Here is a 12,500-nt window from a genome sequence, read left to right as displayed (position 1 = left end):
GACCCGTCCAACGAGGAACTATCATGCCATGTGCCTGACACCTCTTCTGACTCTGTACATGGACTGCAGTTCATCTTATTATGTATAAAATGAGCCTGTGCAATTTTTGAGCCTTCGTTCGGATTATGAAATGAACTTACTCGTGAAAACCCCAATCCTGGTTCTTATTTACTCTAGCTGTTTCTGCAGGTCATGTTGTTTTGCTTTCTTTCGCCGACACCTTTGGGCAGTTAGGATTTATTTTCTGTTGACTCTCTCCCTTGGAGGCACATGCAGTCCCAAACTATTAGGTTTAAAGGTTTCTAACTTTCCGCTTTGGTTAAAGACTTACATATTCTATGAATGGATACTTTTTCTTAGAATAATCATACACTTTGATATTCTAGATATCAAATTTTTTCACACGTTCTGAACAAAATTTAACAGGAAAATATAAATTACCGTCTTTCTGACTAGCGTTGCAGACATGAAAAAAAAAACGTGCTTCGAGGGTAATGAATCTACTATTAACATGAAAGATATAGTATTTTAATTTTGTATTCATTTTCCTTCTTAGGAAGACTGAATGTTAGTCCTCAGCTACGTCCAGTTCTAACTAGAGAAAGTACTCCATTTGTATTGATTCACAGTCACATTTACTCTCTTCCTCGGTCATTCCCTCACTTGAAATTTCACGTATCAAAGTAAAGATTACCAAAACGTATCGTCTTCCAGGGTTCGAAAAGAAAAATATTATAGAAAGGCCTTTTTTGTATTAAGTGTTTCTCTCTTAGCAGTTAGAAATATGGTTTATCTTTTAGATAATATTCGTCTAATACAGAGGAAATATAAATGTTTCTTGAAATTATTTGAAATCAAGTACATTGCTCAACCGGAAAAGTTTATCATAATTTGCTTATACTGTCATATAGTATGTCATGTCTCTCATGTATAGACTATTCATTGTAAGGTAAACTCAAGATTCTATATTTTGCTTCATCTAAATAGCGTCAGCCTAATCACTTTGTCTGATTTTTTTATTTGTTCATTATTTGCACATAAAGATATGACCATTTTATTATCCCTGAAAAACCCAGTCATGTTTTCATGGATTCTTGTCACTTGAACGCTCACCTCGTCTAGCCTGATTCCCTCCACTTCTTGCCAACTTTGATACTTGAAAAGTTCCAAGTGGGGAAACATACAAGCCTTCACCTTTTATTTTCCTTTAAGGATCTGTTGCTTTGCTAACCAAAAGCCCAGGTCTTGTGTCTCCTGACGTCAGTGAGGCTGCAACCTCAGGTGCTGAGGGATATTTTCTATCATTTGTTGTAGTTTTCGCTTTCGAAGCCTTTTTTGATCACACCTGCCCCTCAGTTCTTTGATTGAGAGCCCAGGTGCATGAGTCATACGTAGCTGCGAGTCGGTAGAGTTGTGGGCTGGCACTCGCTAGGCCCGAGTTCGAGTCTCCGGCCGGCTAATGAAGAATTAGAGAAATTTATTTCTGGTGATAGAAATTAATTTCTCGGTATAATGTGGTTCGGATTCCACAATAAGCTGTAGGTCCCGTTGCTAGGTAACCAGTTGGTTCTTAGCCACGTAAAATAAGTCTAATCCTTCGGGCCAGCCCTAGGAGAGCTGTTAATCAGCTCAGTGGTCTGGTAAAACTAAGGTATACTTGTCACTCAGGCTGCTCTTGAATCAGACAAAATTCTCTGTAAGTCATTGCTTTGAAGGAAGGCTGTTCTTCGTACTAAGTGGAAATTTGATATCCGGATCTCATCTACGGGAAATATGTTTCTCAGCATCTACAAATGCAACTTTTTTCCTCTTTTTCTTGAAGGAAGGGTCAAGCACTCCGCCGTCCTACCTTATTAGGAAACTCTTCGTGATTACAATGTCAGTAATCTTAGATTACATGGTTTTATTATATTTACTTATACTCCACTATACCAGTCGTTTGAATGCTTTTCTTGTTTAAGGCTTTCAGTTCCAATAGCTTTTGCAAGTGAAAATATTTGATTAGAATTTTAAATTTCCTCCAGTTTTAAGAATAATCAAGTGGGTAAATTTCTTTAACTGGGGTTTGTCCCAGGGAACGTAAAATTTCCTAATTTGTAGTATCTAATTTTATATTTTTATCGATTGTATCACTCTAGTTTAAAAAAGAAATACTAATCTATATTTGGTTGTTGTGTATGTGTCTATACTTATTTTTTTCTTTTCATTCTTGAACGGGATTTCACCAAAAATATGTGAGGAGAACTTCTCACACTGAGAGGATAGCGTAAGAGGTTTTTGAATATTCTAAGCTCACCGAATGCGTAGTTTACAATACCACTCGATTTGAACGGAAAATTTAGAAGCCATGGATTCGTCCCTTCCAAGACTTCAGTATTTTGATTCAAAAAAAAAAAAAAAAAAAAAAAAAAAAAAAAAAAAAAAGAGGGGGGAGAAACTTTCTGAGAAAATTTAGGACGATTTTATCTTTACCGGAGTTTGGAAGAAAGTTTATAATGTAATTAGTTCGTGATGGTCAATAATTAGGGGTAAGCTTCCTAGGTCACCGGATGCCGTGTACAAAGATAGTTCGTCGAAGCGCCGGGATGCTGTTAGTTTCCAAATAATGAGTGTACCGCGTGTTTTCATATTTATGAGCTAAAATGGGTTTCTCGTCCTCACTGTCTGTCAGTGTTGCATCAAGCGGATGGATAGGATCAATAAACATAACGTTTATGTCGTCACATTCTATGCGAAATTTAGAACATATGAACACTTTCCCTTTTATCATATCAAAAGGTTATGTATTATAGCCTTTTATCATTTCAAATACATCCGTACGATTTAAAGGCTGGGTCTTCGTTCATTGCGAGCGGCAAGAGATGGTTACCTCTGGATGATCCTGGTCAATGTTTGCTTTGCTTTTTTTTTTTTTTTTTTTTTTGCAGGTTTTATAAATGGCGATGGAATGTAAGCTCTTCAATATGCAAGCTGCATTTTTGCATATACTCACCGTTTGCGTAATCCGTAGCACTCAACTTACGCTTACAGGTAATATAAAAATCACTCCGTTAAATCTCTGCACACCGTTCATATCGTACGTCACTCTTTTTTTTTTTTCCCTGTGCATTTTATACTGAACTCTCGTCGAGTTTGCCCTCCTTTACTTTTTCTCGGTGAATATATCGGGGGAAAACCAAATATACAGATCATAACACGTCACGTCATTATGCAATTAAATGAGATACGCTCTCTCTCTCTCTCTCTCTCTCTCTCTCTCTCTCTCTCTCTCTCTCTCTCTCTCTCTCTCTCTCTTTTTTTTCCCAGTACAAAATGAACTATTTCGTTCCCCGTGAATTCGATTAGAATATCAAATACTGAATATTTAAGCCCTGGTTCTATATGAATCCCGAACCAATTTCCCACGAAATTCATTCAGAAAAAAAAAAAAAATAGCGCAGACCTCCGCTTTATTTATTCAGAAATAATTTTCCGTGCTCGAATAAATACCACAGTCCCATTAATTTACATTTTGCTAGTGTTCCCGTTTCAAGTTCTATTTATTTACCGAGACCCTTTGCGTTTGCTCCGTTCATTCCAAAGTTCCGGAATATCTGAAGTATTTGTTGTGTGGATATGGCGTTTCTGAACGCGTTGGACTCGCTGCCTATTTCCCTGTTTTTGTTATGTTGTAATTTGTTTTTTAGTGGTTGGGTTTTTGAAGCTCGTGTTTTTGCAACGTTATTCACGTCAGTTTTCAATCCTCGATATACAATGTATTCAAATTATCTTGTATTTTAGTTCTTGAAAGTTAAATTATAAATAAATTTACTTATTACATTTATTTCCCAATATTCGTTTTTAGTTTGTTAGATGTAAGGAAGTATTACACGTTGTAATATATTCACTTTTGAGTTCGAATGATTTTTACATGAAATGTGTATATACGTTTGTCCTTTTCCCCGCGTCTTTTCTTTTAAACTTCTCGCCGTGTTAAGAGGAGCTTAAGAGAGCTTAATAGTATTCAGAATTTTAGAAAAAGAATATTAAATGCTGATAGCTGCAAAGGGCCAATTACCTTTTGTAATTTCAGTGTTAAGGGGCTTCATTGCCGTTTTTATGAGGACGTTTCCTTATTATGAAGTCGTGTTCTAATGAGTGTTTAATGTTGGCAACAAAAAAATTCTAGTTAAGAATGACTTCATGGAGTACGTTTTTTAATTTACATAAGGAGGCCAAATTTTCATCTCGGTATGGAACTGCTAACAAAATATTAACCTCCCCCACAAATAAAACAAAATGAATGGTTAACAGACTAACGTAATGGTACTCACGGCTTCCCGTCATAAATCCGTGGAATTTACATCAACATCAAATATTTGGAAAGGGCAAATATCGTAAATTAGACCTCATGTGATCAAATGACGTTCCACGTGAACTGCAATATGAAATCCTCAGCCAGCTTTTTGGCTGGTATAAATTTCGTAAAATATGTCAGGCAATACCTGTACCATCCATGAATACATATAAGATAAAATCATGTTCGTTTTTTTAAAAACAGACTCGATTCGTGGCGTGCCCATCCCCAGAGGAATGTACCCCGTCTTGTACAAGCACCGCGGGAGTCATTTCCTGCTGAATAGTAAGAGAAGTGGTATTACCTAAGAAACCAAGGTAAGGCGGTGCTTCAGTCTTACCTGGGAGAGTCGTAATCGAGTTCTGCGTTGTCTCTGTACCAGGAAACGGCTCCGACATTCTCCGAGTGGGTGTTGACGACACAGGTGAGCTTGATGGTCGAGCTGTTCTGTATGAACACCTCCCTGGGACCACTGATCCTCGCTTGTTGCACTGTTGTGGAGACAGGGAACGTAATGAGATTGTGAGAGAGTCTCAGAGGCACACATACACGGTGAGAGAGGCGGACAGACAGACATAGACGGATGATAAGTGTGAAAAAAGAGAACTGAGAGACAGGCAGGGCGAAAAAGAAGTAGTACAAGTAGTGAGAGACAGTTAGACAAAATAAGGAGACATCAACACACATAGGAAAAGCTGCAGAGAATGTATAGGAGATAAAGTGAGAGAGATGGACAGACAAACAAACAGGCAGGGACAGTGGAGGGCAGACAGGCTGACAGACTGTATGCCGGAGGTAAATTGACATAAAGAAAGCTGCTGGAGTTTTGTACCGTTTTAATGTTGTTTGTATGACCCTCTAATAGAATTATAACAGTACATTCTGTATGAAATGGTGTTTTCGGCATGTTTGCAAAATGTTCCGTTATTCTCCACCCACGAGATTTAGGAGAGAGAGAGAGAGAGAGAGAGAAACAAGAGAGAGAGAGAGAGATGAATCACTGTAGTAATTGCACAGTAAAGTTTGGCCTCGTTCTAGTATTATTTTGTTTAAAGAGATTGTTGATAGTACCTGGAAGCGAGCTCCGCTGCGTTTGTGGAATATTTATTCATGCTTCTCTTACGAGGCTTACAAAATAAAAAATGACAGTGTCTGGTGCTAAAACGAAAACTTGTCTAAAAGTGGGGCCATTTACCTCAGTTAACATTTAAATGGAAGAACATCATTGTGACGCAGGAAACAATTCTGTCTGAGAATGAAATACGACATGGTGTTAGTGGTTCCGTGTAGATTGATTCACATCTAGACTCTAAATATCATATTTATTTAGATGCACGTATACCAAATTATATATATATATATATATATATATATATATATATATATATATATATATATATATATATATATATATATATATATATATATATATATGTGTGTGTGTGTGTGTGTGTGTGTGTGTGTGTGTGTGTGTGTGTGTGTATAATCTCCAGAAATGTACCCAAATCCATTATCCAGGAAAGAAACGAAAAATTAAATAATTAAGGCCAGAAAAATGAAATAAAAACCCACACACACAGAGACATACACAATTTTGAAACTGCTGTACTAGGTTAGAAAAATATTCAAATAACTTTACAAGGCTTCCAGAAATTAAGAAAGAGAATCTAGAAGCCTTTATCAAAATCTTTATGTCGAAGAGGTTGCAGGATAGGACGCAGAATATGTCGGTTTCCGGCCATTTCACAAACAGACCTTTCGCTGAAAGGACGTTTAGCCTAATGGATTTTTCACATTTATTGTCTTTGTTTTCGTTTATAATGAGAGATTATTTTTTAATAATGTTAATATTTATAAATATCTCATAATCACAAGTCATTAAAATGGTGAAAAAAGTCACACTGGTGTAAGTGTAAATATACATGTTTAAAAATATATATCCTTCAAAAGAAGGCATCGTGCTTACCCATATAAAAAAAATGGGAAAAAGCACGTTAAAACGAAGAAGGAGATACGACTAGAGCTTTCGGAAACCTGCTCGATTCCTTTTATCAGTCTGGTTTAGACAGATAAGGTGAATCAAGCAGGTTCTGGAAAACTCTTGTTGTATGTATATTTTTTAAATGCACATTTACACCCACAACAGTGTGGATTTTTTCACCAGTGTTAATGCTGATTACATTCAGAAATGTCCATAGTCCGGAAACGGTGAAACTGCAAACGATTCTGCTTTGATTTAAGTTTTTACTTCTTTAAAATTTTTGTTTTTTGGGGGGCCAGGATGGGGTATGGCCTCAAGAATATGACTGATAAAGAATGATTATTGCTTAAGTACATAAAAATTAAGAAAATGAAACTTGTCAATCGCTAGAGCTTTCTTTTAGTGAGGTGTCCGTTCAGCTTAAATTTGTTACCCCTTAGGTCTAGTGTTCAGCTACAGTCTGCACTGAGGTACCGTTTGGCCGAATTTCGCGTCAGCCAAGTGTCTAGACACGCAGATGTCACATAGATTGGAATCCTGAATAAACAACCAGCAGTGTGTAGCAGCGTTTTATAAATCATCCGTGATCATTTGGCTGTGAATCAACAAAAATCAAACCCATTAATCATCGCTCTTTACCATTAGGTTTCGAGTATGAATGTCAGATTAATAACATGCTTTTGTAGTTTGCGTCAGTATATGGCTAGATATTTTCATTTTGAACATTCGGGTAGGACTGAATGATTTAAGTGAAAGCTCCTGGAAGATACGAAATTAAACAAGTAAAAAATGCGCCGAAGTTTCTTCGGCCCAATCGAGTTTTCTGTACAGCGTATAATGCTGTATGAAATCTTCAGCCACGGTCCGGTGGTGGCCTGTGTTGGCACCGAAGTACGATTATGGCTAACTTTAACGTTAAATAGAATAAAAACTACTGAGGCTAGAGGGCTGCAATTTGGTATGTCTGATGATTGGAGGATGGATGATCAACATACTAATTTGCATCCCTCTAGCCTCAGTAGTTTTTAAGATCTGAGGGCGGACAAAAAAAGTGCTCCAGAATTATGCACTAGGGACAGGGGATAAAACCATAAAAACAATAAATATTGGGATGAAGAAATAAGATGGTGATTCTTGATATGTTTCTCATCATACATTACTAAAGTCTCTCCTTTCTATTCTTATTACCTTTGCTCAGTCTTGTACACTTGAAAAATTAAGCCGTAGAGAGAGAGAGAGAGAGAGAGGAGGGAGAGAGAGAGAGAGAGAGAGAGAGAGAGGGGGAGGTATTCCTTGAAATTTTTATCCTGACTCACATATCTGTATCATTTTCAGTAGTTGTTTTATGCAACAGTTTTATGATTTTTAAAGTAATCCCATCTTGAATGCTTTATATATATATATATATATATATATATATATATATATATATATATATATATATATATATTATATATATATATATATATATATATATATATATATATATATATATATATATATATATATTGGTTGGATTAAAAGATGAAATATTAAATAAAATGGATAAAACAACATATCTGCTCTGGTAAAAATAGTGGAGGGTGAACATGAATATAATTTTTATCTAACGAAACGAAAGAACTGGTTGAAAGAGGAGAGAGAAATAGAAGGCAATTATTTCATGAATCACTGAATTTTGATCATTTTGGGAGTACCAGTTTTTAGGCATGTATATTATTATTATTATTATTATTATTATTATTATTATTTATTATTATTATTATTATTATTATTATTATTATTATTATTATCATTAAAAAATATTTAAAGAATAAACTGTATAAGAAAAATAACAATAAAAAACAAGAAAAATAACAAATAAAAGGATAAATAAGGAAGTAAAGAATATGAGATAAATGACAGAAGTAACTACGCTCAGCAACAAGAACAAAAATAGAAAGAAAATGGAGTTCGAGAATTAGTGTGGATTAACAACGAGGAACGGGAAAGTGAAGGAAGGAGATCGGAGAGCTGAATTATCCAAAATAAATTAATAAACAAACTTACAAAAAAAAATAAATAAATAAATAAGGAGAGGTGAACCGAAGGATCTTTTCAGAAGGAATGAAAAGGAGTATATATATGATGCTCCATCATTTACTTCTTATGATAAATCTAATGGGGGGAAACTTTGACCTCCAAGGAATTCTGGTCAGAAAGACTACACCAACTCCAAAATGTTCAAACCAGTTGCAAAAGCCTGTCTAAAAGTCTGCAATGAAGGTAACCCATCTCAGTCTTGCATGTAGGCATTACTTAAAGGTTCTTTGCAGCGTCCCTTCGGCCCCTTGCTGCAACAGCTTTCATTCCTTTTACTGTACCTCCGTTCATATTCTCTTTCTTCCATCTTACTTTCCACCCTCTCCTAACAGTTGACTCACAGTGCAACTGAGAGGTTTTCCTCGTTACACCTTTCAAACGTTTTCAGTGTCAGTTTCCGTTTCAGCGCTGAATGGCCTAGTTGCCCCAGTGCTTGGCATGTATGCTTAAATCTATCTCAGTCTATCTCAGTCTTGCAAAAGCCAACGGAATGATCTTTAAGAAGGATGTAAACATAAAAGGTTTATGAGAAAGTGAGAGTTGGGTCAAAGATTCGAATACTCTGGCAATACAAGAATTTAAACAAGAACTGGAATAGCTGTTTGGAGGACTTGACCTCCGCCGTATAGGACTGAAACGAGGTGGCGCAGTTTCTGTTTCCAACGAGGAAAGTTACGAGAGTCAAGTCAGGGGAACCAGTTATTCCACGAATTCTCTCAGAACTCGAGCATTACGAAATGAAACACAGACTTCACGCAGTACAAATGTTCAAGTTGGGCTCAGCCCGGTGGGATAATGAATTAGCTTAGATGAAACACGAGGTGGGTGCAGATATCTTGAAAAGAAGAAGAAGAAGAAGAAGAAGCCATGTGTGGCACTGAATAATAAGAAGAAGAAGATATATATATATATATATATATATATATATATATATATATATATATATATATATATATATATATATATATATATATATATATAAATATATATATATAAATGTATGTATGTATGTACCTCATAATTTTCGAATACAGACGGATTAAAAACTGAGTGAAAATCGGAGAGGACAGACGGAGGGTAAAGATAAACGCACGTTAAAGGTATAAAAAGTGTGTCGAGAAAGACGTGAAATAATCAATGACACGGAAGCCAAAGCCCTCGAGGATCAGCAGAGAAATGGCGTGGCATCAAAATTAAATTTTATTCGTCGTAATTCAATTGTTTGGTTGCTTCGAATACGGTGCAGGAGGACGAAAATGGACGGAACAGTGGCTGGTGCTGGCGACTTCCTGAATCAGTCCCTTTAAGGATGGACCCTGAAAGGAGGCGCCACTAATTGTGTTTACTATATATCTATATATTTTTCGTATGGAGGTCGGATATTCATATGAATTGAGTTCACTGTTGTGTGTATGCGCTGGCTGACTTGTTTTTGTTTGTTCAAATAGATAAATGCACTGCATACATGTTCATTACATGTATGTACATATATATATATATACATATTCGTATATTGTCAGTTGTTAATAACCTCGCTTTACCAAATAGGACTCATTCGTTCCCACAACGAAGAAACAACTTCAGCCTTTTTCGTGAAAATCTGTTGTTCCATATTATTATTATTATTATTATTATTATTATTATTATTATTATTATTATTAATCAGAAAGTAAACCCCATTCATATGGAACAAGCCTTCAGGGCCATGAATTTTAAAATCAAGCTTACAAAGAATATGGTGTTCATTTGCAAGAAATTGCAGAAGATAATAGGAAATACAGAAAGAAGAGAAATCATAGTACAAGGCGAATTGTTTTAGGGTAGTAATGCATTCCATCTTCAGCTTGAACTTTCGAGGTTCTAATGAAACATCTTCAGGGGACTGTTCCACAGTCCAACGGTGTGAAGAATAAACGACCTCTGGAACTGAGAAGTTCGACAGCCTGACGCATTTAATGCTTATTCGTGCTGCTGTTCAGCAAATCTGGTCGCTGTCGGCAGGAAAAAGGATCAGGAATCAATTGTGATAGCGAAAGTTCTATGCAGTCAGTTGGGTGCTTCTTATTATATACTTGTTGGTTAGCCGACTGTGGTGGGTCGCAGCTAAGTGGAGAACGTACAGAGTGTATGGAAGTAACAAACTCATCGCCAAACAAACTTGTTAAGAACGGTAATGTTAATGCGCTTTGCCGGGAAAAAGTGCGATGTCGAAACACACATACACACAGATTTATATATATATATATATATATATATATATATATATATATATATATATATATATATATATAAATATATAATATATATATATATATAAATATAAATATATATATATATATAATATATATATATATATATATATATATATATATATATATTAACATAAATATATATATATATATTAACATAATATATATATATACATATATACATATATATATACATATATATATATATATATACATATATATATATATATATATATATATATATATATATATATATATATATATATATATATATATATATATTAGAGCGAGAGAGAGAGTGAGCCCCTATAAGAGAAAACTTTTTGCATCAAAAATGATAGGAGTAGAGCTCTGAAAACATTTTTCTTAAACGTTGAAGCGAGGCCTTTTTATGCTGCATTTTGTTTGTTTGTATCATGCCATTATTTTGATGTGAATATAAAGTCCCCGGGGGGGAGGGAGGGGAGTCTTTTTGCCTGCCGAAATATTCTAGGTTGGGGCTGCCTAGAAATTGTTATTAAATCAAAAAAATATCTCCGGGCCGCCGGCAGTTTTTTCCAAATACTGACACAGAGATATTTTCGTAAAAAAGATAGCTAGATTAAACAGTTACAAACCTGCTGGTGTGATTATCAACAGAAATAGCCTTTACAGTAGCAAATATCCTTCCAACGTCACACTGACTGATCTGTAACATCCAAGCATCTGCCACTGCATTGCAGGCAGCTTTCAGGCATTTTAAAAACAATGCAGACTACATTTCACTCATACAGTGAGATAGTTAAACTATTGTGTTAATGCCATATTCTCATGCAAAAGCAATAGCTTTACATGTGATACAAAGTGCTAGAGCAGTTCTTTGAAAGACAGCATCACTCCATCTGTTTGCTGAGCACCGAACTGGACTGCCATTCGTTAACGCCTGTGAAATCCTTTTCCGAACAAATATGGACAAGGGGGAAGGAATGTCCCACTTGCTTTCATTGCACATACAACTGGTCTCTTTCACCTCCTGTAAAACTCCACAGACTTGGATTTATAAAGTTGCCACAGAGATGATGAACTTCTAAATGTGTGGAATGACGATTTATATCCACGTACCAAAGATATTTCACTCAGAAGTTATTGTCCAATAAAATTTGGCGGTATGCCATAAATAAGGAAAGAATTTTTGAACGATTAAAATTTGCATCTCTTAACTGGGAGTTTCTTTTGATTAAAGCATCTAGCCAATATTTCTCAACTGTTTTAGTCGTTGCAGAAAACGATGAGGAACTCAGTCGTCTCTACAATTTCATAAGCAGGTCAAATCATCGTACATCTATTCTCAGCCCAAAAGAACTTTTCCTATTCCTTGTATTTGGCTCACTAACATCTCAAATTGTACATTGAGCTCTGGGTTCGAAACACCGTAGCTGAATAAGTTGTTTGCCTAACTTCTAAGTACCATCTTAAAAGTTTTAAAAAGAATGCCATACTCTTTCAAGACGGATTTTAAGGGTTTGAAGGGGCCCCGGGAGCATTTTTTTAAAGGGGCCACCACAGTTTTCTGCCAATAATAATGTGGGGCGATAAATCTTCAATATCAGAACATACCAACAGCCTTAGTAAATTGTTTTCTGTTTCCTACTGGAAATGGGATAAAAAATTTACCACGGACGCTTGCTTCAAGGACTTAGGGCATATTACCTTAGAGAGGCCATAAAGCGAGTGGCTTTCATGCACATGTGAAGCAATTAAAATATGCGCCGAGGTTTCTTCGGCGCAGTCGAGTTTTCTGTACAGTCGCTACAGCGTATAATCAAGGCCACCGAAAATATATCTATCTTTCGGTGTATAATGCTGTATGAGC

General features: G+C 35.7%; 1 protein-coding gene across 1 annotated transcript in view; it reads right to left on the bottom strand.

Moving 5' to 3' along the window:
- LOC136848793 (lachesin-like) overlaps nt 1-12,500 on the bottom strand; it is a 113,325-nt gene that overhangs the window by 11,650 nt on the left and 89,175 nt on the right. Inside the window, exon 5 of the mRNA XM_067121428.1 lies at nt 4,677-4,827. Within this exon, the coding sequence (XP_066977529.1) occupies nt 4,677-4,827 (151 nt within the window). The remainder of the gene's footprint in view (nt 1-4,676; nt 4,828-12,500) is intronic.

Source organism: Macrobrachium rosenbergii, chromosome 19 (genome assembly GCF_040412425.1).
Source record: "Macrobrachium rosenbergii isolate ZJJX-2024 chromosome 19, ASM4041242v1, whole genome shotgun sequence".
In the NCBI taxonomy this organism is placed as follows: domain Eukaryota; kingdom Metazoa; phylum Arthropoda; class Malacostraca; order Decapoda; family Palaemonidae; genus Macrobrachium; species Macrobrachium rosenbergii.
The sequence above is the reverse complement of the archived record's forward strand: the minus strand, read 5'-3'. Positions and strand labels throughout refer to the sequence as shown.